This window comes from Notolabrus celidotus, chromosome 18, assembly GCF_009762535.1.
Source record: "Notolabrus celidotus isolate fNotCel1 chromosome 18, fNotCel1.pri, whole genome shotgun sequence".
In the NCBI taxonomy this organism is placed as follows: Eukaryota; Metazoa; Chordata; class Actinopteri; order Labriformes; family Labridae; genus Notolabrus; species Notolabrus celidotus.
In genome coordinates this window covers 30,044,254-30,072,157 of record NC_048289.1, presented here as the reverse complement: position 1 = coordinate 30,072,157, position 27,904 = coordinate 30,044,254, and the positions used below count along the sequence as shown (strand labels likewise).

Sequence of the window (27,904 nt, the reverse complement as noted above, 5' to 3'; positions counted from 1 at the left end):
GATAATGAAGTGATGTCACCGGGATTACATCACCTTGAAAACCACCATTCAGCTGTATTCACTGAGCACATTAACCCGAAGAAGCATCTCTTTGTTTCACTGTGCCGCTCCGTCTCATGTCTGACCTTTCATTTTGGCGTCCCCGGGGCTCCTCAGTCCCATCTGGACGCCGTTCTCCTGGTGGTGCTGGTCGTTGATGGTCATGTTGGCTAAGGTGGAGCTCATAGTGTCTCCAGAGCTGTAGCTGTTGGAGGCGTTGTTCATGTAGTCCATTGCCAGTCGCAGGTCAGGCTGCAAAAGTTGAAGACATGAAGATGAGGATAAAAAAAGGAGGAAGAGGCCTGGGTTTAAGGATTAAATGTACTGATGGCGTACTTCATGGACACTTCGTCTTCCGGCCCGCAGAATCCAGTCCGTCACCGCCAAACGTAAACAGACACTGTGTCTGTGAAAAGCGGTTATTTATACTTCCTGACGTGGGGTCGGTGTTTCATGTTACAGCCTGACAGATAAAAATAGTGCCTTCTGCCCATGTGCCCGTCGTCCTTGATGAGATAAGTTCCACTTCCTAAACAACCACCTCTGAACGAGGGCAGCACTTCTGTTTCATGTCCCGCAAATCACAGACATCACAGACAACACTGATACCACACTTTCAGACGCTCTGTGACGTGAAGGTGGGGTTTAAATGTGACTTTGTGAGGGCGCAGTTGTTGTTTGTCATCATGAGTAACCTGTTTGTCATTGTGCTTTTGTTTTCAAACCTTCAGAGGGTCGTGAGACATTAGAGGTGAAGACAGATCTGCATGTTTTAGAAGCTGCACAATGTGAGGAAATGGGAATATTTAGCGATATCTAGCGGTCAGCTTCTAGTCTAAATCGCTCCCTTGCTCGCCCCTCTCATCTGTAAAGTAACGCTGGCCCTCAAGCACAAGAAGCTCCTGTGATGTGTGATAAATATGATCCTCCATGTGTCAACATTTTACCATCAATACAAATACTTTTGCACACAACAACCATTCTTCTTCTTTGTGCATTTCACACAGACGCTCACTAAATACAAAAACACGTACGTTACTAGTTTGTCCGTTCTGTGCTAGCATAGAACGAGGCGGTGCAAGATCAAGGAGATCCACTCTTGTGTCAATATAAGAGGCTCATTCTTTAATTAATGAAACCGAACTATATTCATATCAACTCAAACTTAATCGTCATTCATTGGAATAACTCAACTTTATGTATATATCACCTTTCATACATATAAACATGCAGCACAAAGTGCTTCATAAATTAACAGAGACAGAAAACAGCAGCAATGGTAAAATTTTAAAAAGTCATTATTATAAATAAAATAATTCAAGATAAAATAAAATAAAACCAACACAGTAAAATTAATAAAATAAGTAAGAGTGGAAAGAGAAGATAAAAATAATGTAGCGTTACCAAGATCAGAAGAATACAAGAAATAAATAGATAAATAAATAATTAAATAAGATAAAAAAATGTTAAAGCAATGATTCAAATTATAATAATGCAGTCCAGGGCTAAAAATAAATTACTCCAAATTAAAAGCTAGATTAAAAAGGTAAGTCTTCAATTTAATTTTTTTTAAAAACACCCAAAGAGCTCGCTGAATTGATGTCCAGAGAGTTTCATAGCTTAGGGGCATAAAAAAACAGAAACATTAATAATAATAATAATAATAATAATAATAATAATAATAATAATAATAATGATAAAACCCCCAAATATTCATGTGATTTTAAGCTAATTTAATCCTACTTCTGAATATTATATTCCACTTCTACAAAGTCTGTTCTTATAAATGACTCTAAAAACTTCACACTGCACCTTTAATAATCAGCATGTTTAAGGAGGTATTAATAATTGAGCCAGTTTGAGCCGGTCTTATCCTACAGCACACTTCTATCCACTCTCCTCCAATCAGAGTATCTGAATAGCTGAAGGTATTAATAACACTTCTCTCTGTGAAACTGAACAACACTAAACAAAAGCTATCGATTAAGAAACTGGAGAAGTCCATAATCAAACCCATCAGTGTGAGGCAGATGAATCATCACTCTCAGTCCTGGGTCTGCACTGACAGCTCAGAGATGACATCTTCATTTACATCAAACCTTAGAATGATCAGCATCTGCAGGGCGGGACATCACTGAATATCTGACCCACACATGCTGCAGACGGGGGGGGGGACCTTCAGTCAAAACAAGACCTTCTAATCAAGTCACTGTCCAATCAGGGATTAGTTAAAGCTGACTCATCTGACTTTCTAAACTTAGACCTGCTCTGTCAGAGGCGTCAAAGTTACACCCAGGTGAGACACAAACAGGGCTGGAGTCTAGTCGTAGTCTAGATGGTGCATAAGGCATGAAATCAAAACTGTGGATAAACTTTATACTAATAACAATCACATGTTTGCATTACTGTCACCACCACAGATAAGAAGTGCAGACTGATGGACTCGTCACTTTATCTGCAGGACCTGGACCTTCTGTCCCAACGAGCTCCTTCGACCACAGAGATGAGAACGCCTCAAATCTCATAAAAAAGAGGATTACATATCAGATTAAACCTGAGCCTCCGGTTACATCAGCAGTTTTCAGTTTCTATCACACACTGCCATCTCACACACTCACTGTCCATCACACACACACACACACACACACACACACAGACATGCGCACTCAGAGTTTGAGCTTATGGTGTAATCAGTGTGGGATCCAAACTGCTCTTTCCGTGTTTGTATGTTGATGCAGATTTATCAGCTTCTGATGTTTATTTTCAGCCTCATGCCCACTTTGGCTCAAAAACACGGGCCGGATTAATTTCTGAGAGGTCCACGTTAAAGCCTGCGCTGACCTACAGACGGTTTAACGTGTTGATTTATGGTCCGTCAATACGAGGGAGATCAATCAGGACTGATTTAAAGTTTCCCAGAATGTTCAGTCGGATAGATTCAGTCAGGAGCTCCGTCTGAGTAAATCTTTCAGCTTCTCTTCAATACTTATATGTGGTTTTATTTCACACTTTGACTCCTAAATAAACATTTCACATTTTATGACAGAATGATTTCATAAAACTAGATAAATTACTCTATATTTTAAGGTTGTTATGAAACCAATATCTGCACATTGTCAGCCGTGAAAAGTGACTCTTATAAGATGGTACTAAAGCAGATTTCTTTGTAGTACTTTTAGCTGCTTTAAACTTCTCATTATGATCCTTTTATTCAGATAAATATGTGTTTCCATTCAGCATACTTAAATGGATTTTTATAGCAGAGTCGATTACTGAAAGTTTAAGACACACAACACGTTAAAGCTCCACTTATAACAGCTTCTCTCCTTCATTTGGTCGTAATCATGCAGTTAAAGAAAACACTAGCAAACAAGGTGAAATAAAACACCTCGTGGAGTTCTGGTTTTACTGAAAACACTCTTCAAAGTCAGACAACAAGTGATCAGAGGAGGAGGATGGTGTGATCGTAGGCGATGTGGTTACATGCCGTGGGTACATTACCTGACTCAAAGAGCTGCACAGCTGAACAGAAAGTGCAGGTTGCTGACTTTGCTGAACATAAGGAGAAGGAGAATCGTCTGAGAGAGTCTCTATCATATATACCGGTGTGACTTCTATTCAAAATGTTGTAGTCTTGTAACCTTTGTAGGGACCTAATCCCTGGGTTGAAAACATCATGACTTGGGGCGCCTGTATAGCTCAGCAGTTCAATCCTACACCCCATGTACAGAGGCTGGTCTATCTGGTTCACTTCCTGCCTTCTGCTGCATGACATCCTCTGCTCTCACTCCACAGTTTTCTCCTCTATCTGTTGTCTTACCCTCTTAATTAATTCACTAAAAGCACAAAATATAGGAAGAGAACAGCTGGACTACACATCTAAGCAGCATATGAGGTAGTTGAAAATTAAAAATAAAGAAATACAAAGTAAAATAATAATAATAATAATAATAAATAAATAAAATAATACAAAAACACTTCAAATAAATGAATAAATCAAAAATAAATAAAATACAGAATAAATACAAAATTAATACAAATTAAAAAAATGAATAAAAAAATTAAATAAATACAAATTAATTAATGAATAAATAAAAAGACAAATAATAAATAAATAAATAAAATAATAGAAAAACACTACAAATAAATTAATACATGTTTAAAATACAAAATAAATAAAATACAGAATAAATACAAACATATAAATAAATACAAAATTAATACAAATTAATAAAAATGAATAAAAAAACTAAATAAATACAAATAAATAAATTAATACATCAAATAAATCCCAAAAATATTTAGAAATATGATAGTAAACTCCCACCTGAACAGCTGACTACACTCCATCAGTGTTAACATCATAATGAGGTTAAATTTAAGAGGGTATCAGTTACAGAGGCTGTATTAATGCAGTGTTTTTGACACTGTCTACATCTAGCTGATATCATCACTCACTTTATAATCCTGGACTTTCACTGCAACACTGTTTTTACTCTTTACATGAAGTGAAGGATCTCAGAACCTCCCCCTCTCCTCCTCCTCCTCCTCCACCTCCACCTCCTCCTCTTCTTCTGCAGCGATGTGACGGCACTTGATGCAATTGTCTCTTTATAGGCATGCAACGCCTAAACTGTTTCCATGGTTACCCCACCCAATAAATCCTCCTCTACAGGAGCGCTCCGCTTCAGCTATGTGACCTCCCCTCTGTGCGCGTTGTCTCCCCCTGACCTTGGATGTAAAAACTGAATTCCACAAGCGGCACCGGCAGCATGAATGGGACGGAGTGGGGACTTGAATACACGATCAAGAGACCAGGAAGTAAACAAAAGGACTCTGTTTACCTCATCACGACAGAAATAATGCTGAGTTCATCCTACATGTTCAATCAAGAGTCTGCTTTTGAGCATTGACATCTTTGTTTTTGCAAAATACTATTTACAACACTTCAACGAACGACTGAGGGTTAAATCCTGCAGCACCAAAATACTTTAAATATTACAAACTGTGTGTTAATCCGCCTCTAAAAGTAGTCCCAAACAAATGTAGGATGTCGACTTGTTTAGTAACTTTTTGCAATGCGACAGTGAGCAGCTGATCGATTAAACACTCTGAGACAAAGTCATGTTCGGTCCACACAGAAGCAGCGGTGGTTAGTAGCTCCTGACCCAACGTATAGTTTAATCATCAGTCCGTTCACTTACAACCACCTGGTCACCCTCATCGATCTCCTCCGCGCTCCCTGCACATTTTGTGGCCCTGTCTTTTGATATTTTTCTGGCGCTGGTGCAGGAACACAATGTCCCCATTCTCAGTCCGACCAACCAATCACTAGTTGGCTCCGTTTGTTTGTCAAACGGTGAAAAAAAGAAAGCAGACGAGCGCGACAGCAGACCTTTTGACTGGGTGAAATAATCAGAGCTGTGAGCCGTCATTCAGAGGACTGAGAGCCGAGAGACAAAGACCGACAGAGAGACTGAGCCACATGTGTCAGTTTGAGCTTTGAAGACTTCCAGCAATCAGACAAAAGTAGAATTTAATTTAATCTTCAACTGCTTTTAAAGAAAGGAGGTTCAGTTTTTATGAATATCAGAGTGATGTTTGTGTGTCCCATTCAAACTCTAATGAATAGTGTACTCTCAGGGCTCGGGGACAAGACTCCCATTGTAGCATTACACATGACAGAATCCAAACAACAAGAAAGCTGCAGCCCTGCCAACGCAGACTCTGACAATCCCTGGATCTGCATCCGGGAGCTCCGGCGGTTAGAGAGCAAACAAACCGAGGGATGATAAGAACTGGATCCTCCAGCTGATACTCGTGTGTACACAGAGAACGCACATGGGGAGCTTTATTACAGGAGAGCTCTTCCTCTCTTTAACACACTGTTAGTCTCTGATGTGTCTGGGTTCAGGACCCTCGGATGATTGGCTTCAGGACAGATTTCACCTGCAGTAGAACAAGGACGTGACAGCAGGGTTTGTCGCAGCTTCATGAAGGGGACAGGGCTGAGAGGTCTGCTGATGCAGCCTGTTCCTCTCAGGGTCGTGTGAAAATGTAATCCTGGCACCGACCCAGGCCTCCAGAGCAAACCGCTGAGACGGCTCTGCAAGGAGAAGCTCGGTCGACACGGCTCCAGGAGCAATCTGACATGATGTGTGTTTCTAACCACAAACTCAAAGTGAGATGGGGGGCTCTAATTTTACACACAGACATTAATTTCAGAGTTGTACAACATCTTCCTTTAAGGTTTAAGGAAACGTTCAGCTCTCCAAACTGCAGGCATCATGTTTTAGAAGCCTGACTGATTTCAGAGACTTAAATCAGGACATGTGTTGCTCTCACTCAGACCCTCCTGTGCAGATGTGTCCTCTGAGATTCATTAAGTGCGATGGAAATCAATGATCTATCGCTTTAGGACACTTCCTGGAGGCTTACACACAGATTTGATGAACTCCACACCTTCACTGAGTCCAATGTGAGCACTTAAAGACCAAACCTCCAAAAGGAAAGAGGAAGCACTCACTACACGTCTCTCCTCTGCTTCTTATCTCATGCAACAGCCTTCATACTGCACTGTTTACACTATCTACACTCTTCATGTTTACCTGCCGCACCCAGCAGGTGTTACATGCTGTCGTTACAGTAAGAGGATATCACAGCTTGTATTATTTTGTACATCTCTCACACCTTTAATCCAAAACTTCAACAATTCACTGATTCAATCTGTGATTGTTTTTTAAAGGATGTAGGAAACACAGATTATATTCAAAGGCAAAGGTTTCTTCATGACGCTGTTATCTGTGATGTTTTTATTTTGCCGCTTTTAATGCCTCGGGTTGTTTCCCATTTTTATTTTAAAACATGGTGCTTTTATTTTGAAAGTTTTTCCGCCTATATTCGATAGGACAGCTGAAGAGAGCAGAGAGCAGGGAAGACATTCAGCAAATGGTCACGGCTGGAATACAAACCGGCGATCTCTGCAATGGGGACTATAGCCTCTGTATATGGGGCGCACTTACGGACAAATTCCACCAGATCAGTGTCCGGTCCGGGTTTCTATTCTAGTCAATGTGTTAACTTCCACTGGATCCACTCCGTTGCATTCCGGCTGCATCTCTGATCCGGCAGGTCAGAGTCCTCCGGACCAGATACACAAGACTTTTTTTCACCAGATGCCGGAGCACGACGCATCAATCTCAACAGAGCAGATGGAGCAGGACAGGAAGTCAGGTTTCACCAAAACAAAATGAAAACATCCGGTTAATTTTCAGAATCAAACACTCTGTGTTATCACCAGATCGTATTTCACTTAACTACAACAACAAACCAAAGTCATGATGAGCGGAGCCAGGCCTGGAGTCAACAGGTCAGAGGTTTTCAGAGGACCAGAAAGACAACATGGATGAGGAGAGGAGGAGGAGGAGAATCCTTGATTCAGGGATTACAGCGGGGAACACCTCGGTCACATGACTCCAGCTGTCCGTCAGTCCTGCTCAGTGCTGCGTTCTGAAAACACAACCGGTGTGTGTTGACGGACGAGAGAGAACGGGGCCGGACCACAGCGGATCAGAGACAGATGTGGTGGAAGTCCCGTGTTAGACTGCTAGCTAGGCCACCTGAGCCCAAGACAGGGTGCTTCTATTTTGAAAGAAAGCAAAAGAGTACATGCTCTTGTTTTAACTCTTAAATTGTTATGTCATATGTTACGTCTTTCACTCCCTGCAGAGCCAGTGTGGAGACACTACTCTCAACACGTACTCAAAGAGTAGAGAGAGGGAGATTGTTGATAATCTAGAACAGGGGTGTCAAACTCATTTCAGTTCAGGGGCCACATACAGCCCAAGTTGATCTGAAGTGGGCCGGACCAGTAAAATCATAACATAATGACCTATAAGTAACAACAACTCTTAATGTTTCCCTTTGTTTTAGTGCAAAAAAGTAGAAGTAAATTCTGAAAATGTTCACATTTAATGAATTATCTTTCTACAAAAACAGCTGTTGTATTTATTGCCGTGATGAGTCTCACAGTGGGGCCAAATATTTTACTCTTAAAGCCCTGAAACCTGCTGCGAACACACAGGTTACCCATTCACCTGACACAGAGTGTAATGTTTACTCCAAAAGAACAGGGAGATTATGATAATGAAGAAGGTAAAGATGACTATTATGGACCCCCCGCAGCACAATGATTTTATGCAAACCCCAGAGGACAAATTTGAAATAGTAGTTACTTTTATTGAAAAATGGCATTTAATGTCTTTTCTGTAGTTTTTTCACTTTGCAAAGTCATTCCGCGGGCCGGATTGGAACCTCTGGCGGGCCGGTTTTGGCCCGCGGGCCGCATGTTTGACACCCCTGGTCTAGAAGAAGAAGAAAGCTACCATAGTGGTCAATTCTCCTTTGTCTGGCCTCCCAGTATCATCGTCTATGTGCTGGAAACACTGTCAGTGCATCCTATACTGCAAAATCTTCACCTTCTGCCTCCATGTCTGTACACCTCTATTTAACCACAGATGTTAGGGATGTAATGACGTCCAACTAGAAAAGGTCAAAAGCTGACGGCACCCTCTGCTGTTTCAGAACGATGATGATGATCATGATTCATTTTTCATGTCTCCCATTTCTACATGAGTCTATTTTTAGTTTTGTGGTCACATCAGTCGCTCTGCTGCACATCAAAGAATACCTCACACCTCGATAAGGACTATTCTTCATGAGGGTTTCATTTAAGAGATATCATGAAATACCTTCACGCCTTTAAAAGCTTGTTCTGTCTCTCTGGCAGGAAATGAAGAAAGGTTTTGTGTTTGACAAAGACAAAGAATGAAGCAGAACATCCTCATGATTCAGAGGCGTGGAGTGTAAAATATGTATTGTTCTATGAATCAGTTTAATGTAATCTGCAGAGTGATTGATCATGTCGTGGTTTCAGCTTTAAAACACATGAAACAGGAACACAAAGGCGTTTGTCTGATGCCGTGTTCGCCTCTTCGTCCCTCAGCTGAGAGGCGAGGATGCTGCTCTCTCATGCTCGGCTGCTTCTGTATCTCTGACCTACTTTTCCCTCCTCATCCTCCTCCTCTCTCTCCCTCCGAGCCTCCGGCAGCCACACACACTGACTCTACCTTTTCTAATGACAGCCCAGCCCCACAGAAGAGGAGGAGGAGGAGGAGGAGGAGGGGGGGGCTGAAGGTGGAGCCCGTTTCCATTTTGCCTCCATCTAAACGCTGGAGGGGAAAGCGTCTTTCAGGGCCGGCCTTCTGCTCGGCATCTGTACCGGCACATGTTCGGTCTCTCTTTATTCCACCTCTGTTTTCATTCCTCCAGGATGTCACCACACCCTGCTACCTCTCCACACATCCTCCTGTCAGGTGAACCACACCGCAGCAGCCTCTGTTACGTAATCAAGGATCTATTTCAGCTGCTGGTTGCGGAGCAGTAAGACACACGCCAAGACATTTCTCACTCCGCGGTCACGTAGCCTGGAATTCAAAATATGAGGGATTCTTCTGGTGTTGTCATGGTGCTCAATAATCAGAAACTCCAGCTGCTGCGTGTTTCAATATGTACACAAGACCTGGAGCTACAATCTGAACTGACAGCACACACACACAAACACACACACACACACACACACACACGTTCTTCACTTGTGAAATGAGCCACAGTCCTCATCAGCATGGTGCCAATTAACTGTGTACAAGAATGCAGTTCAAAGCCAACTGTGTCTTTTCTTCTTCTTCTATTTAACGAGACGACTCGACCTGACAGACGTCTGAGTGTCTTCCTTGGCAACCTTTCAGCTCTGTTTGTTTTCCTTATAGTACATCTGAATGAGTGTACACTTTTTACAGGAAATGACTCACTAAACACATCCTTCTTTGTGTCCTTCAGCTTTGGATGGACGTTACGCAATTCTTCCACTAGAGGGCGCTTGAAGAAACCGGTGTTGCGGGGACCTCTACTTCTGATCCTCACCCAGCGGCTCTGTCACCTGTCCCTGTGTCTAAACGAGGTAACATCATATTTATGTTTACAGTTTCTGACCAACCCACAAAATCTGATTGGCTACACTGCTCTACAGCGCCCCTATGATTCCCAGAGGTACTGCATCACTTTGTCGGACAGAAGATCTAAGGGCCAATTGAGGTATACACATGCAAAAGAAAATAGAACCCAGGGCGCTGGTGGCCTAGCGGTCTAAGCGCCCCACATACAGAGGCTACAGTCCTCGTTGCAGGGTTCGTTGGCTCAATTCCCGGCCGGTCGACCATCTCCTGCATGTCTTCCTCTCTCTTCTCTCTACTCCCCACATTTCCTGTCTCTCTTCAGCTGTCCTATCAAATAAAGGCAAAAAGCCCAAAAATATAACTTACAAAAAAAAGGAAATAGAACCCCAACTGCATGATCTAAAGGCTGATTTATACTTCTGCGTTGAATCAACGGCGTACCCTACGCCGGGGGTCCGCGTAGCTCCCGTACCTACGCCGAGGCCTACGCACGTTGCTGACGTGCACCTCCTCCAAAATGTAACTCCCCGTAGAGCCGACGCGGACCTCAAGCTCTGTGATTGGTCCGCTCGGCGGCTTTGTCTTTCCCGCATTTACAACACTTCCGGGATCCCGGACATCGGCCGCACATCGGCCGTGTATTTCATCTTCTCCTCTCTATTCTTCATGTAATCATGTCTGTATGATAAACAGCAACATGTATCAGCTGTAGATTAACATAACACGCTCTGAATCTCTGTGGAAAAGGAAACAGAGATCGTAGTGGGACCGGAAGCAGGCGACCGGCTATCAGAGAGACCACACTGACCTCAGGTGTTTCGGCGGAGAATTGCTGCGCGACACGGACACACCGACGCACAAGTATGTGGGGCTCATGTCCGCATCAGCCCCTGCTGCGTAGGGGAGACGCAGAAGTATAAATCAGCCTTAAGGGTACGAGTCCTTCAAGAAATTTGAAGGACTTGCAATTTCAGTCGGGCTAACATGTTTATATGTTGTTTAAAAGTCCAGTTTTAGTTAAATTAACAATACATCTATATCTTTTAATCATGTAAAACAGACTTATTGATTCATTCGTGAATTAGCTTGGTCCCACAAGCTCTGTTAGCTTCCCAGTATGCAGGATAAACAACCTCTTACTGCTACTAGCACAAAATAATCTCTTGTTGGCTTCTTTCTAACGGCCAGCAGGGGGCGACTCTAAAGGCAGCTTAAAGGAGTTTTAATATATTGAAGACGACTTTAAACATGATTTATTTTCTCTGTAGGAATTTTCCTGATGAGTTGATGGTCTCAGTTGCTTCTTTAAAATATTCTTAATGTAGCAGCATGTTAATTTTGTAAATAATAATAATTAAATAAAGAGTAAAATAATCAATAGCAGGATATGCTACCTGGTAAATATCTTCCTCTGTGTTCAGCTGCACAGAAAAACAAAATTCAAAGCAGTCATAGGAAAAAAAATTCAAAACCCAGCATCCCCATTTATGTGAAGGTTCTCAGTCATCCAGGTAACATAATTCAAAGCTTAATCCGTTCTTTACTAGTTACCAAAAATAAGTGAACAAAGCAGGCTTAAAAAGGTGAGTTTGGCATTTTGGCAGTCACCATCTTTGTTTTTAGGAGCCAGGAGAAACAATGAATGGACAAGAGGGAGGAGCTGTAAGGGTTAGCAAACCCTATCAACCAATTCTATTTCTAGCCTTGTTAGCGAGGTGTAGCCTGTATCTGATTTAATAGGAAGGAGTGGGGATGCTAATTCAAAGCTTGATCCGTAAGGCAGCAGGACGGGTAGAAAATTCTTGAAAAGTTTCACCCCTCCTCCAAAAGTTCCTGGCTCTTCCCCAGTTCTGACCAGACTGGGGAAGAGCCAGGAACTATACCCCTATATATTTGTGACCACCTGGACACATCCACGACTGTTAGAGGCTTATATCTTCTAGCTCTTCCCCAGACTGGTGAGAACTGAAGAAGCCTTTTGGAGGAGAGGTGAACGTCTTCAAGAATTTCTACCAGTCCAGTTGCCTTACAGATCAAGCTTTGAATTAGCATCCTCACTCCTTCCTATTAAATCAGATATAGGCTACACCTTGCTAACAAGGCTGGAAATAGAATTGGTTGATTACCTAGGGTTTGCTAACCCTTACAGCTCCTCCCTTATGTCTGATTATTGTTGCTCCTGGCTCCTAAAAACAAAGATGGTGACTGCCAAAATGCCAAAGTCAAATTTTTGAAGCCTGCTTTGTTCCCTTATTTTTGATAATTAGTAAAGAGAATTTAATCATCAGTTATTTCCTGATTTATAGTTTTACCACTGAACTTATGGATTGTAAAACAGTCAGAGTTCTTTTAATACATCTCCAAAATGTTCTCTCTTTATTCCTTGTTTTATTTCATTCAACTTTTAAAATCTGTTCATAAAATCTGTGTAGCATGAAGACAGCTGCAGCCGTGTTTTATTGTGCACACCTGTCTTGTTAAAGGAACAAAGGCTGAACATTCACACTCACATAAATCTTAAAGAGGAAATCTTCACATTAGAGGAGCTGAAAACAAATCGATTAATCGACTTACACTTCCAGAGTTCCAGAGCTCTGAGTCCTTTAATAAAGTAAATCTGTGGAACTTATATAAAAAGCTCGGCTGTAGAAAAGTAATTTTGGTGATGTAGTCGGTTTTGCCAGGCTAAGCTCCTCAGATAGGCCCTTCCAGAATGAGGCCGGCTGGTTGGATGCGGTCACTTTTGGCCCTGAGCCTGTGCGTGGCAGTAGCCTGTCAGTGTCTGCTAAATGGAGCACTCTGCTGAAGACTCATTTCATAATGCATGTGTTTCTGAGGCTGATGACTCAGTCACGTAAGCAGCCAAATTCAGAGAAGTGATTGTTTCAATGAGAGAGCTGCAGCGATATAATAAACCTGCTGCTTTGTTTGGACGTTCATTCTGATGCAGACACAGAATTCAACACATCAGACTGTCTGACTAATGAATCAAACATAGAATAAATCACCACTGAAAGAATAGAGTCTGTCCTGAGTCAAGATGCACCCATTTATTCTGAGAGAGTATAAGACAATGTGAAAGTCCCAACAACTGTAGTTCCTTCAGTGGCCACTAGAGGCAGCCCCCAAAAATGACTCACTCCCAATTCAGCCCCATAATAAAGAGACAAACATTACTTTTCTGCAGAATTAAACATGTTTACAGCCTGGTAAGAACACATACAGTTTAGTCTCTGTATGAGGATGACTTTTATATAACTCAACAGTTTATATTATTTTAAAGAGAGGAGGCTAACTGGTTGTCCGTTAAACGGTGAAAACATGAGCAAACGTGGTTCTCCTTCTTGAACACGTCATATTAAAAGCTTTCTCTTGTTTACTTCCATTCTTCTTCTTCTGTTGAGGTTTTGTTTGTTCCCTGGCTTCCTTCTACACTTTTATACCGTTCAATGTTTGGGTCAAAGCCCGCCGTGCAAACTGTGGAGTATACGCAGAATACCTAGGGGTTGGGGGCTGTTGGCCTAGCGGTCTAAGCACACCCCATATACAGGGGCCCTCGTCACAGAGGTTGCAGGTTTGATTCCAGCCTCGACCATTTGCTGCATGTCTTCCCCAAGCAGCAACTGACTTGGCTCCCAGACGGGAACACATAGCTGTTGGCTAGGAGGCTCAAACTCCGCCCCTTTACGTCACACTCTGCCTGGTTGAGTTCCGCATTTCCAATATGGCTGCCGCCGTTGATTGGCTTCAAAACAGCTCTCAGGAACAGATGGGTGACGTCACGGACACTACGTCCATATTTTATACAGTCTATGGTCAAAGCCAAGTATATGCAGAATGCCTTGGGGTTGGGCGGCGTTGGCCTAGCGGTCTAAGCGCGCCCCACATACAGAGGCCATAGCCCTCATCGCAGAGGTCCCAGGTTCGATTCCAGTCTCGACCATTTACTGCAGTTCTTCACCAACTCTCTGCTCCCCACATTTCCTGTCTCTCTCCAACTGTCTTAAAAAATATAACTTTTAAAAAAAAGAATGCCAAAAGAAAAATCAGCAAAAGAAAATTGAACCCCAACTGCATGATCTAGGGGTACGAGTCCTTCATGAAATTTGACTTAGTGTGATTTCAGTCGGGCTGACATGTTTACATGTTTTTTAAAAGTCCAGTTTTAGTCAAACTAACAATAAATCTATTTTTGTATATCGTGAAAACGTTCTGATTTATTTATTTACTCATGGCAGCCCATCCAGAGGAGTCAGGGTTGATGTTGGGTTTCCCACAAAGGAGATGAAAGACCTGATACTGATAAGAAAACAAGTGTGTTGTGAGTTAGGTTCCCTGTATGAAGGATAAATGAGTTCTCTTACTGCCACTATCTCAAAAAAGAATCTCTTGTTGACTGCTGTTAACTCTCTAATTATCATTTTGGTCACTTCTGTCTCAAAATAAAGAACAAACATGGCGTCATCCATATTTCAGGGTTCAGAACTGCACCTTTAGTGCAATGAGTGATGTCATGCAGACACTCAGCCGCAAAGAGGTACTGTGAGGGTCTTCTAAGTCACATCTATGCTCCTGTTGATCACTGATAGCAGCCATTTAGCGCGCTGATAACAAGGCATCAGCTGCATATTGAACAAACAACATGGCCTCCACACTCAGCCTGAAGACAAGAGATAAACCAGATAAAACTTTGTCTCCTTCTTCAACATCAAACTTCTCTCTCTGAGGGGGGAGGGGTCCCTGTCTGCCCTCTCTGTGCTGGCAGCAGACCCATCCCTCTCTCTGGGATCACCCCGTGCCAACATGCTGCAGAAACTTGCAGAGGGCTGTCTGTGTCTAATCCAGACATGAACAAAATGACACTGAGATGTCTCTCATTCCTTTGGATCATCTGGCCGCTTGGAATGGCTTCCAGCTGCGGTTACAGCCCACAACATGCCCGATTCACCCCCACCTCCTCCCCCACCTCCTCCTCTTCTTCCTCCTCCTCTTCCTCCTCTCTGCTTGTAATGTTACGCACTAGAACCTGGCTCTCCTCAGGAGGATGGAGCAGAGGTGTGACAGAGGAAAGAGACCTCATTCCACTGAATCCACGCTGTCCATGAGAACAGGTTTCATCACCACTGACACGCAAACAGCGAATTACATACAGCCTTTTGTTTTCCCTTGGCTTCATGGTGAAAGGCTGCTCATGCACCTACTGTGGATCAGACCCTGTCCACTGACCCCGCGCGGATTACTGAAGAGCCCATATGTGTCAGATAAGCAGCCTGGTTCACTGACAGCAGAGAGAGAGAGGCTGCTGTGCGGACTCTCACATGAAAAATGGGCTTGGCATTTGCGCACAGGCTCTGCATCATCATCTTCACCATCATCCCATCATTCCCCACAGAAACCAGCTCTCTGAATAATGTAGACCAGGACCATACATGGGAGACTGCATGCAAATGAAGGAATACACAGGGGACAGGTTGTTTTCACATTGCTATACATGTAGGGGGGGGGGGGGGGGGGGGAGGTTAGAGACTAAAAAAAGCTCCTCCGTGCTGCACGGACAGCCATGCTAAAAACCATGTAGGCCATCAGATGCAAGAAAGAAGAGAAGGATCCAGAATCACAGGAGAGAGAAACACAACGTGAATTCAGCCCGACACTGCGCGCACAGCACACAAAGACAAGAAGTGTTTACTGCTGCCCCTCCATTGGAGTAAACATCAGAGAAATAACATTGCATTGTTGTCCCCAGGGAATCCTTTTATAATGAGATTATAAATATTCTGGAGGATTAGTCTTGTTACCGCGCGCAAGGACAATCTCTGTGCTGCTGGAGCGAGCGCCGGACCTGCTCCTCCTGAGGATGCACAATGGAGACATTTCAGTGTGTTTGTTCCTCCTGCTGTGAGAGAGGAGAGAACATGCAGATTGAGACGTGTTTGTGTGGGGATGGAGCGACCATGGCTGCATGAAAAACTGCAACAAAAACACGCTTCTGTGTGTGTGTGTGTGTGTGTGTGTGTGTGTGTGTGTGTGTGTGTGTGTGTGTGTTTATTGTGGATGCGGATCGCGCGTAATCAAAGTATTCTGATTAAAAAACCTCAAATCTGCAGCAGGAGGAGGATCTGTGCTATCCGTGGGGTGCACGGAATATGCATCTCGTTCAAGTTCATGATATTTCTGTACGTGTAAGCGCACACAGGCCCAGCCTCTCCTCCCTCATGCACAAAATATTAAGTGACAAGAAGACGAAGAATGCCGATGGAGGGTTCCGACGCTCAGCGCACAGACCCGCGGCTCGGTGCGCGGTGTCAGAGTCAGGTTTAATCCGTGGAATAGAAGAGAATCTGGGAGGTTTTCTTACCTGAGTGCAGACAGCGGTGTTGTCTCTTCAGTGGCAGTCGCTCACCGGGTCGACTCAGCTTCTCCTCGCAGTGCTGCAGCAGGCCGAGAGGGGGCGCTGCGGAGAGAGGAGACTGTCTGTCCTGAAATGCAACCTGTCTGCACCCATCAGCCTTCAGTGCATCTGCTGTAATCATGCATGGTGTAAACAAAGACGTGTGTAATGTATGATTTATGTACACCCACAGTAAAAGATGATCATTGAGTGGAATGGAGGAAGAAATCAGACATTGATCTCATGTGGAAACAAAGAAAGAACAACAGGGTAGATACAAAAGACAGCTAAAGACCCAGCTCTTTAGGAAGCACTATGCACTTAGCTAGACTGTTCTCCACTGTTGTCCCCAGCAGGGGCGGAGCCAGACAGTTTTGACTTGGGTGGCCAAACTGGGGCACTGACTGTTGAAGGGGTGGCCAGGTGTGGAAAACAAACTTAAGAGCTTACCCCAAACCTAAGAGGGTTACTTACAATAATCACATCTACTTTAACTTCTTTTATGAAATCATTTTAGAAATATTACATTTTTGTAGATGTCTAACGTTGACATTAAAAATGTAACTCGACCGAGTGTCAACATTTAAATATGCTGAACTCTTTAAAGACACAAAATGAGGATGATTGTCCAAAGTCAAAGCATCAACAAAAACAATATTCAAATTTAAAGGCCCTGTGAGGAGTTTTGAACTGGCTGAGAAACAGACTGAAAATGATACCGATGCCTCTTTATGACCTTCAATAGGAAACAAGACCATCAGCAACAACACTGACACCTTCTCTGTAGTCATTTTTAATGCCTGAAACCGCCCTGAGGGGGTAGGTTTTAGGCCAGATGATGGACATCTCGCTTCAGAGACAGCCTTTATTTGACTGTTTTCATGGAAAATAATCACATTGCCTGATAAAGCTGACTGTTAAAAGACAACAGGAAGAGGTTTCTGTTGAAAAGACTACTTTTGCATGTATAGGACAAGAGATAAGAGGTATCACTTTGTCCACAAGGGGGCGCCAGAATCAATACAAAACAAAAGTTCCTCACAGCAGCTTTAAAGAAACTAGTTTCTCTGCACAATGGCTGATTTCAATATAAGTAATGCCTCTGACATGGCAAATAGCCAATCATGTTTAAGAATTTCAGGGTGGCCACAGGGGTGGCCAATCAGTTTTCAGAGGTGGCCATGGCCACCCCTGGCCACCCCCTGGCTCCTCCACTGGTCCCCAGTGGCAGATCATGTCTTCCAGCTACAGTTGACTCACACTTTCCTGGTAATCTGTGTTCAGGTCTGGAGTGACCCAGCACTTGGTACTTTGGTCATTATTGTGGTGATGTTAATTGTTGATGATGATAATGGAAGGTCTTAAATGGTTTGGTTGCTTCATTGTAGATGTTCCTTATTTACTTTGTGCATTGCCTTTACACTGCTTGGCAGTACCTGCACCCAAATGGACTTGAAGCACTTTGTTACTCTTACTGATCTTGTTTCCTCTTGTCTAGATCTTTGCTTGTGTTGTTCTTGTTCTCGTATGTACATCACTTTGGATAAAAGCGTCTGCTAAATGACATTGTAACATTGTAACATTGTAACATTGTAACATTGTAACATTGTAGATAATACTCCCTGACCTCAAAGCCTTCAAACACTCTCAGGTTAAATTGAAATGTTGACAACAAGCCAGGCTTCATGCTCAAACAGCAGTGTTAGACCTCACTGATGCTATTGTGGGTAAATGAGATTAATTACCTGCAGTGAGTTCAACATCCGGAGTGATAACTGAAACCTGAGGATTTAGACTTTTATAGCAACAGTTCAGAGGAATGACAAGTTCAACAATCACAGACTGTGAGCTTAAACAGACACATCACACATCTCAGTTTCATGTTGACTCAAGGGAGGAATTCACAAAACTAATCAGAAATTCAAATATTATGGAAGCCCTAAAATACTGAAGCGTATTGTGGATACATGAGAAAAAAAATCAACAAGCTAATCATAATACCATCTATGTTACTTAGAGAGACCAGTATCTCCCAATGTCTTAAACCCAGAGCAAAATAAACCTGGATTAAAGTGAACAACCGCGGCATGTTTACTTCCTTGTGTGGCCTTGACATGTTATTGGGATTTTACTATAGAGGTATGTCATTAATTCAGAAAAACAGAGCAGATTTTTTTTATTTACAAAAACTTTTCTCATAATTCTGAGATAATTAATTTACTAATTCAGAATTACAGCAGAATTTTTTTCCCTCATGTGAGCGCAATACGCTTCAGTACTAAAAGGAAATGTTAAATACATTTCATTTTCTCAGTTTTCTCGAGATAAAGGGATCATTTATCTCTTTTTATTCAGAGAATGAAGCTCATTTTTTGTGTTTTTTTAACCTTCAGCCTGTAAGATAAACGTCTTATAACTAAATCTCTTTTTATTCTTTACTGAGGCAAAATTTTCAAAACAATGTTTGTGAAAAAAACAAACAAACACAGTGATAACAGGCCTTTCATATCACCTGAAGTTACTTGGTTACCATATGTATATTTGTATTACTCATTTTTATTTATTATATTACTTAATCTGTCTTTAACAAACCATAATCACACCATGTCAACCTGTCACTACTGAATCAGTTTTAATACTGCCTCTAATTACTGCTATTTAATCCATTTGTAACATTTGTATTTATCCAAATTGTATTCTGTCTTTATTCATCTATTTTTATTTTTTCTTATTTTATTTGACTAATTGAAACTTTTTCTTGACTGTACTTATGTCTGGGTTGCTGCAAAAACTGAATCCCCCCCTTCCCCCCGATCAATAAAGTAATATCTTGTCTTGTCTTGTCTTGTCTTGTCTTGTCTTGTCTTATCTTGTCTTATCTTATCTTGTCTTGTCTTGTCTTGTCTTATCTTATCTTATCTTGTCTTGTCTTGTCTTGTCTTGTCTTGTCTTATCTTGTCTTGTCTTATCTTATCTTATCTTGTCTTGTCTTGTCTTGTCTTATCTTATCTTATCTTATCTTGTCTTGTCTTGTCTTGTCTTATCTTATCTTGTCTTGTCTTGTCTTGTCTTGTCTTGTCTTGTCTTATCTTGTCTTGTCTTATCTTATCTTGTATTATCTTGTCTTGTCTTATCTTATCTTATCTTGTCTTGTCTTGTCTTGTCTTGTCTTGTCTTGTCTTGTCTTATCTTGTCTTGTCTTGTCTTGTCTTGTCTTGTCTTGTCTTGTCTTATCTTATCTTGTATTATCTTGTCTTGTCTTATCTTGTCTTGTCTTGTCTTGTCTTATCTTGTCTTGTCTTGTCTTGTCTTGTCTTGTCTTATCTTGTCTTGTCTTGTCTTATCTTATCTTGTCTTGTCTTATCTTGTCTTGTCTTATCTTGTCTTATCTTATCTTGTCTTGTCTTGTCTTATCTTGTCTTATCTTATCTTGTCTTATCTTGTCTTATCTTATCTTGTCTTATCTTGTCTTGTCTTGTCTTGTCTTGTCTTGTCTTGTCTTGTCTTGTCTTGTCTTGTCTTGTCTTGTCTTGTCTTGTCTTGTCTTGTCTTGTCTTGTCTTGTCTTGTCTTGTCTTGTCTTGTCTTATCTTGTCTTGTCTTGTCTTGTCTTATTTTATCTTATTGTATAAATGTACTCCTTTTATATTTATTATGGAAGCTCTAAAAGAACATGATTAAATACATTTTATTTTCTTAGTTTTCTCGTTATCTCGAGAAAACAAAGCTTGTTATCTTGCGATAACGATTAAATAAAATGTATTTAGTAGAGTCATTTTAGGGCTTCTGTAGAATATCTATTTGGTTGTGATCCAACATAAAATAACAGGAGAAGATATGTCTGAAAATCAACAATTTATTTGATATAATCGGAGGTTAAAAAGTGTGATTTTATTTATAGATTTCATGAATGCATTGAAAGAAATGTGCTTTAAAGAGTCAGTCAGTAGCAGCAAGAGAGGTCTGCAGTTTTTACATTTTTAAAGCAGAAGGTTTTATATTTATCAGAGAGATGAGGAATTACATTCAAAATGACAAATACCTACACACGATGGGCAGGAAGAAAGAGTTTAACTCACTATACTCACAATGAGCTCACCAGACGAAACACTATAAACAAATCAAATAAACTAAACACACAAAGGATCTCTCCCCTGATCCACCCCTCTCTGAGTGAGATGATTGGTTCAGTCCAGGGCCCAGGTGTTTGTGTTAATCACAGCTCATTGCATTCAACATTATTTACATGATTGAGACAAGATGAACACCTGACCCACTGACCTGTATGAGAAAAAAATACCACTATTAGAATTTTAACTGTTTAGATTAAAATGGATATAATTCATCTTTATAAATAAACATGGCAGGAAGAACAGAATCTAAAACTGCTTTAACTGATGAGTATTTAACAAAAAGCTGTCAGAGTTAAATCAACTTCATTTATTCAGCACACAACACGGTTGATCCAAAGTGCTTTACAACAGACAGAGAGGAAAACAAAGAGCAAATGAAATAAAAACAACACATACAGAGGAAGAGAGGGGGAGGGAAAGCAGAGTGGTGAGAGAGTAATATAATTACAAATTAAATTCACAGTAATAATGACAGCAGCAATGACAAGGATGAAAATTGACAGTGCAGTGAAGCATCTGAGCCGGTGTGGTTAGAGGCAGTTAAAAGCTAAAGAATAAAAGTGAGTTTTAGGACGACTTTTAAAAGTCTCAACAGAGGGGGAGAACTGGATGGTGGGGGGGAAGAGAGTTCCACAGTTTTGGGGCTGTGGGGATGTAAGAGGTTCAGGTTCAGGTTACTTTATTTGTACCCATAGGTAAACTTGTTTTGCAGCCAGTGAGATGTTAGGTCGATACACAATTACAAGATAGACTTCAGACAGAACCATCTACTTAATGTGCAAAACATACAAAATATATCCTAAAAACTAATCTAACACTAAAAATGGTAAAATGAATAGACATGATAAAATGATAAAATGATAAAAGTGCTAAAGGTTCCATTTAAAAAGCATATCAGAAAACAGTCAACCAATAAAAACGATAGAATCACATGAATAAATAAGACAATCTGGGCTCAAGTCATAAGATTGGAGGCTGACTCTGTGTGAGAAAATAAAAGCTATTGCTTGTTCAGCTCAGTAACAGCAGCAGGAACAAAGCTTTTCTTGTCACGCTGTGTCCTGCACCTTGGGACTAAAAACCGTTGTCCAGAGTGAAGAAGCTGGAAATCACTGTGCAGAGGGTGTGAGGCATTATTTAAAATAGAGGTGGCTATCCTCTGTAACTGGTTAGTGTACAGGGAAACTGTGGATGCCTGTGGCTCACCAATCAACTTGCTTGACCATTTAACTATCTGGTTTAAAGAGTTCCTTTCCTTTAGAGTAACTTAGAGAGGGGGCTAAACCATGAAGTTAATGCATTAAAAACACATTTATGCATATTCCTTCCTAGTTTCTATTTCCCATTCTATTTCTATTTCCTTCTCGAGCCACCATCATAACCAAGATCATTCAATTCCAGACACTGTTGAGATTTTTTATTTATCATTTCATATTTATTTAAATATTCTATAGTTTTATATATTTTTAACTCTTCAATTTGTATTATTTTTGTATTGCTATTTTTAGTGTTTTTAAATATCTTAGACTTTTATCTTTATTTTTTTAATGTCTTAACCCGCATGCTATATCTTTTATTTACTTATTTCTTCACTACTTCCCTTTGTTGTTTATTTATATACACTTTAATGCAATTAGTGTAATTCAAAATCCATTTCTGCTTTATGTTTACTCATGATATATTAGATTTGTATTATTATTATCAATTATTATAATTTTTTAAGCTTTATTTTTTGCCTTTATTGATAGGACAGCTGGAGAGAGACAGAAAATGTGGGGGGTAGAGAGAGAGGGAGGACATGCAGTCCATGGTCAAGGCTGGGAGTCGAAACCTGCAACCGCTGTGACCAGGACTACAGCCTCTGTACATGAGGGGTGCGCTTAGACTGCTAGGTCAACAGTGCCCCTAGTTTCTATTTCCTATTCTATTGCTACTCCTATTTCGATTTTCTATTTCCTCCTCGAGCCGCCATCGTAACCAAGATCATTGGATTTAAGACAGGGTGGGGAATCGTTTAACATTGATAAAAAGACATAAAAACATTTTAAACATGTGATTAAAAAAGATCAATAGTTTGACCTGAGCCCTAACAGATAACAGGTTTTTGACTCATGATTGACTTTTCCATAAATGTCAGAGGTCAAAATAACCACAGTAAAAGGAAACAAGGACAACACTGATGATCAAAGGGTCTTTTCTTCTCCTAATCAGAGTGATGTTTTATTGTTCATACAGAGCTCCATCACTGAGAAGAAGTCTCAGCATGTCGTGTCTGGACTTTGACTCCTCTGCGGTGAAGTTTCCTAGAACTCTGCACACGTCTTCCTCCTGGATGAAGGCCGGGTTAGTGGCTCTGATCGTTGTTGTTCTTGTGTTATTGTTTGTTTGTGTGTTTGATTCAAACCAGACGACGATCATGGATGTGCAGAGAATAATTTCAGTGTCCTGATCCGCACAGGATGCCAATAAAGAGCCTGATGTCTTTCCTCCTTTGAGAATGTTTTGCATCATGCAGGCTGGTTTGTTCAGAGAACGCTCCGGGCTTTCTGAGGTTTTAACAGAGCAGTGTTTTCATCATTTTGGTGGTATGGTTAAAAACAAGAGGGTCAGAGTTCAAGATGCATTTAATGATGAAGCAGTATGTCCCATATGTCTCAATGCACACAGCCTGCATGTAAAGAAGGTTCTGTGTTCAGGCTGCTGCATTTATGTTACATTAAACACATTCAGTGATTCCAGAGAAGAGCTGAATCAGCAGCTCCTCAGGCAGGATGAACTTTATGAGCAGGAAATACCTTCATGCTGCGTAACTCTTACCAAGGAGTCCAGGTTTGGTTTTTACCTCTGAGTCCTGGAAGATTGTGATACCTGGAAGATGAGGGTTTGATTCTGCAGAAGGTGGCTTTAGATGGTGCTAAGTAGAACCAAATCTGCATCAGTTGTTTTTGTTTGTTTTTCCACTATTTTGTTTCCCATCAGGTCACCTTTGATTAAAGAATTTAAATCTTAATTAGGCTTTTACCTGATTTAGCATCATATATTTAGTTTTCAGCATCATTATGTACACGTATTTGTCAATTTTGTCAATTTGATGACTGAATTACAGAACAAAAGCTTTGCTTTTCGTCTTATTTTTTCGGGGGCATTTTTGCATCTAATGGCCCAAATCTTCAACGCAGGGAGTCAAACCTGCGACTGCTGTGACCGTCTGTACATGGGGTGCACGCTTAGACCCCTAGGCCAACGGTGCACCGATTAGTTCATGATTGAACGAGCAGCGACCTCACAGTGACTTCATTTTACAAACCCACTCTGAAGCCAGATTTGTGAAGCCTTCTGAACTTTATCTCCATAAAAAGGGGGACTGAATTTGAGTAAAATGATGTCCCAGACATCTAGAGTGTTTGTGTTTGGATTCTTCTTCAGTATAAGCTTCATTTAAGTGCATCAACAAACTGGTGCATGATATTTCTGTGGCATGTCAGGTGTTGTAAGGATGTATTTTGACCCTTAAAGCTAACTTCTGCAGAGATTTTGTGTCTGAGACGTCCAGACTGAACAGCAGCTACAGTAACAGCTCGGTGTCGTCGGCACACAAAGGTCGAGTCTTGGCACATAAAGCGGAGGAGCCCTGAGGGACTGAACAGTGCACCCTTGTGTCACCCGTCTTCCCCCGGCCCGTCTGTGGCCTCTCGCTGTCACACACTTGGTGCCAACTTTTACACCAAGTCGAGAAACCGCTCAGCTCTGGAAAACAGCGGTGGAATATCTGACGCTGGGATCTGTTTGGGAATGTTGCTGGCAGGATGAGACTCTTTGTGCCTCCTTTCTCTCTTTCTCCCTCCCTCTCTCCCTCCCTCTCTTTGGAAAGCTTCCCAGTGTAACAGCTGCTTCTGGCTGTGGGGTTGGAGATGATTGGATTTATCCTGTGGTGGAGTTAACTGTGAACCAGGTGCTGCCGTGGGATCCTTCTCAGGCTGAAAATCTCCTTTTACACACGCTTTAAATCCTTGAATGGTCGGCAGTCTGTTTACCTGGAGGAGACGCCTCGGCGGCAGAGTTTAAATCTGTCTGCACACCTGACAGGAAGTGGAGATTAGTGCGTCTGAAGAAGATCAAGGTTAAAGTTTGAGTCTGAGAGAGAAAGGAAATGCCCCTCCTCTCTGCCAGTAAAGACGATAACACTCATGTGTGTGTTTGTGACATACATGAAGCTCCAGCAGCTGCTTAGCTTAGCTGGGTCTGTAGATTAGAAGCAGCCTGTCTGGCTCTGTCCAGAGGGCAGAGCAGTCCACCTCCTGGCACCTCTAAAGCCCATTAAATAACATTTTGTTGATCCAATGATGAAACAGATCACTGAAGTCACTCCTGCTCTCAGGGAGTTCACTTATTTTAAACCCAGGCTCTCCTAATGTCTGCGGGTATAAAAAGGTCAGAGTTACGTACACGCAGTAAGCTGGCGGTTGTGAGACTGGCTGTAATGGCTGTGACATCATCACTGGGAGGAAGTGTGTCTGATCTGAACGTGTCCTCTAACAGAGCTTCTACTAGGAAAGTGTCCCTGCAGGCTTCCCTCAACTCTGACTCAAGTTTCCTTGAACTGGACGAGGCCTTGAAGGAAGAAATGTGAAGTTCCCTTGATGTAGATGTGTCCTCGATCAGGACTCATCACTGAGCAGAGCTTGAGTTAGACGTCGTCTTGAGTGGGAAGTTCCCAGGAGTCAGACTTTTGTTTTAGTGTGTCTTGTTTTGCATCAGCACCTATTCCTCCCCAGGAGTGGATGCTGAGCTTTCTGTAGCCAAGAGTTCAATACTTTGAGAGAACGATCAGTGCTTTGGTGGATTGTTTTATAAATCTAAGTGCTGACATGTGGTCTCCTGAGTTCAGTTATTTACCTAAAGAACTGACTCAACTTGTGATGAGGGGACAAAACTACATGAAATGACCAAACCTGCAGAGAGCTAATCAATAAGCATCCTCCTCCCTTTTAAAAAAATATAATTATCAATAAAGCTTAGCTAACTTTGCCTTTTGTTAACAGGTATTATACTTGCTTGTACTTGGTATGCAAAATGTATTATAATGGCAATATGCATGACATCGACCTGGGGGGGGGGAATGGTCTAGCCGCTGGGTTTTCCTTGTCTCGAATGTACGCTATGACACGGTGGCAATATTTTATTTATTTTATTTATTTATTTTATTTTATTTTGTTTTGTGCATGTGCCTATTTAATTTAATTTAATTTAATTTGATTTTGTTTTATTTATTTATTTGTTTATTTTATTTTATTTTATTTTATTTCATTTATTTATTTATTTATTTTATTTTGTTTTATGTATTTATCTATTTAATTTAATTCAATTTAATTTTGTTTTATTTATTTATTTATTTATTTATTTGTTTATTTTATTCTATTTTTTCTTTCTTCTCTTTCCAATGTATATTCCTTTATATAATCCACTCTTAATGTACTATTTTAAATGTGATATGAAGTCAAGATGTATGATTTGATTTAATTCTCTTCTGTTTGTAGAAAAACAAAAACCAATAAAACTGCTTAAAATAAATAAATAAAAATCCCAGTGCTGAAGAAGAGTCAGCGCTCCTCAGAGTCACAGAGTGTGGGTCAGGTGTTTGGTGTGACCGTAGATCAAGACCTGTTATGTCTTCTGTTTTCTCAGTGTGGGAGAAATCCACACCAAAAAGACAAACACACAATATTCCCCATGGAAGTCATGTTAACTTACATTAATCTAAGGGTTGTAGCTGAACTGAAGCTCTGAAAACCCCTAACATCTTGTGTTAAGAATCAAATTCAAATTAAAGGAACCCACTGTAAGACAGATATGTGACCACTAGAGGGCAGCAAAGGCTTTGATGAGGCTGTCAGTCCTCTAGCTGGAGAGTAAGTCTGTCAATTTTTAATTTTCCTGATTAAAAACATCAATTAAATTAGGAACAATTATGTTTATTAATGAGATATTTCAACTGAAGCTTCTCTGCACCCACAGCTACATCCACCTGAGCCACTCCCTGACCTCCATCCTCAGACGTGTCCTCAGATTCAGTTTTCTTCAGAGGCAAAAACACAAAATGTTCCATAAGATGTAGTCAATAATATATCACCTCCTCTCAGGGAGATGTTGAGGTCTTCAAACCTCTTGTTCAATGAAAACAAACATCAGAGAATTAATCCTCCAGTCTCAGAAACTAGATCACAAGGAATAGATTTTGTTCCTCATTGTTTTGATAAAAACTGAAACTCTGATTATATAAAGATGGGAGCTTTTGTTTGTGTATGCAGATCTTTAAACCATGGATTAATTGTCTCTGTGCAAACAGAGTATCTACTCCACACTGACATCTAGTGGTTAAAACATCACATTTCATCTGACACATCAGACTTCTACATGCTGATAGCAGTTTGTAACAGCTTGTTACAGATTTTCCATGTGAAGTTGTGAAGTTGTGTATTTATAAGGTGGTTCTTAGTATTTATCACTTGTTACTGTGTTTTTTAAAAAGTTATTTGAGTCTATTTTAATTTATTCTTTTACTCTTTATGAGAAGCCCCATGTTGCACTGTTGTTGTCACTGACATGTTGACTGTTGTTTCTCTGTTTGTTAGTGTTTGTGTTGTTTATCGACAAGCTGGTACACTGCAAACCTAATTGCCCTCTGGGATTAATAAAGTTCTCTGAATCTGAATCTGAATCTGTACAAACTTTAAGAGAGGCAACTTATTTTGGAGTAATGTTGAATTCAATTTAAAAAGTAACTCAGATGTGATAACAGTGCTGAGAAAAGGAGGCAAACAGCTGCTGAAGTGTCCTGTGCTGAGTGACAACATGTTTCTCTCCAGTAGAGGGCAGCAGTGCACAGACAACTGCACATAGTGTGTCCACTGAACAACACTTCTTAGGGCTCAGTTTGTTTGAGAGCAACGTTACCTGAGAACCTTTTGCTACAGTAATTTAGCACATTAGGTTTTGATTCTGTACATAAAACTAACCTGAGTTTGTTTCCATCAGGGTGATGCTGGAGTGACAGGCCTCATGATCATCATGACTGGGCTCTCTCTGGGAAGAATCACACTTCAGTGGACTGACTGGCACCTCTGAAGGTGAAGCTGTGCTGCAGGGTGCTGATACAGGTCAGACCAACATCCATAAACCCTCTCCAAACACACAGGGTTTTTTTATATTCATATTTTTGAGGCTTTCCTTCTCTCTCCTGGAGTCTTCTGTGATGTGTCTCAGAGAGGATTTCAGAGGATCAAGTTGTATTTGTTAAACTCGGGTGTTTTATTCTGTTAACACTGCAGG

General features: G+C 41.1%; 1 protein-coding gene and 1 long non-coding RNA gene across 2 annotated transcripts in view; one reads left to right on the top strand and one right to left on the bottom strand.

The window, feature by feature from the left end:
- Positions 1-16,579, bottom strand: part of mapta (microtubule-associated protein tau a) — a 50,802-nt gene extending 34,223 nt beyond the window's left edge. Inside the window, exons 1-2 of the mRNA XM_034707538.1 lie at positions 16,411-16,579; positions 126-291 (exon numbers count right to left, since the gene is read on the bottom strand). Coding sequence (XP_034563429.1) covers positions 126-273 — 148 coding nt within the window. The 5' untranslated portion in view covers positions 274-291; positions 16,411-16,579. The remainder of the gene's footprint in view (positions 1-125; positions 292-16,410) is intronic.
- LOC117829839 overlaps positions 1-27,886 on the top strand; it is a 57,166-nt gene extending 29,280 nt beyond the window's left edge. The window contains exons 3-5 of the long non-coding RNA XR_004634701.1: positions 9,937-10,057; positions 22,811-22,918; positions 27,611-27,886. This is a non-coding gene — a long non-coding RNA (uncharacterized LOC117829839). The remainder of the gene's footprint in view (positions 1-9,936; positions 10,058-22,810; positions 22,919-27,610) is intronic.
- The last annotated feature ends 18 nt before the right edge of the window (positions 27,887-27,904 follow it).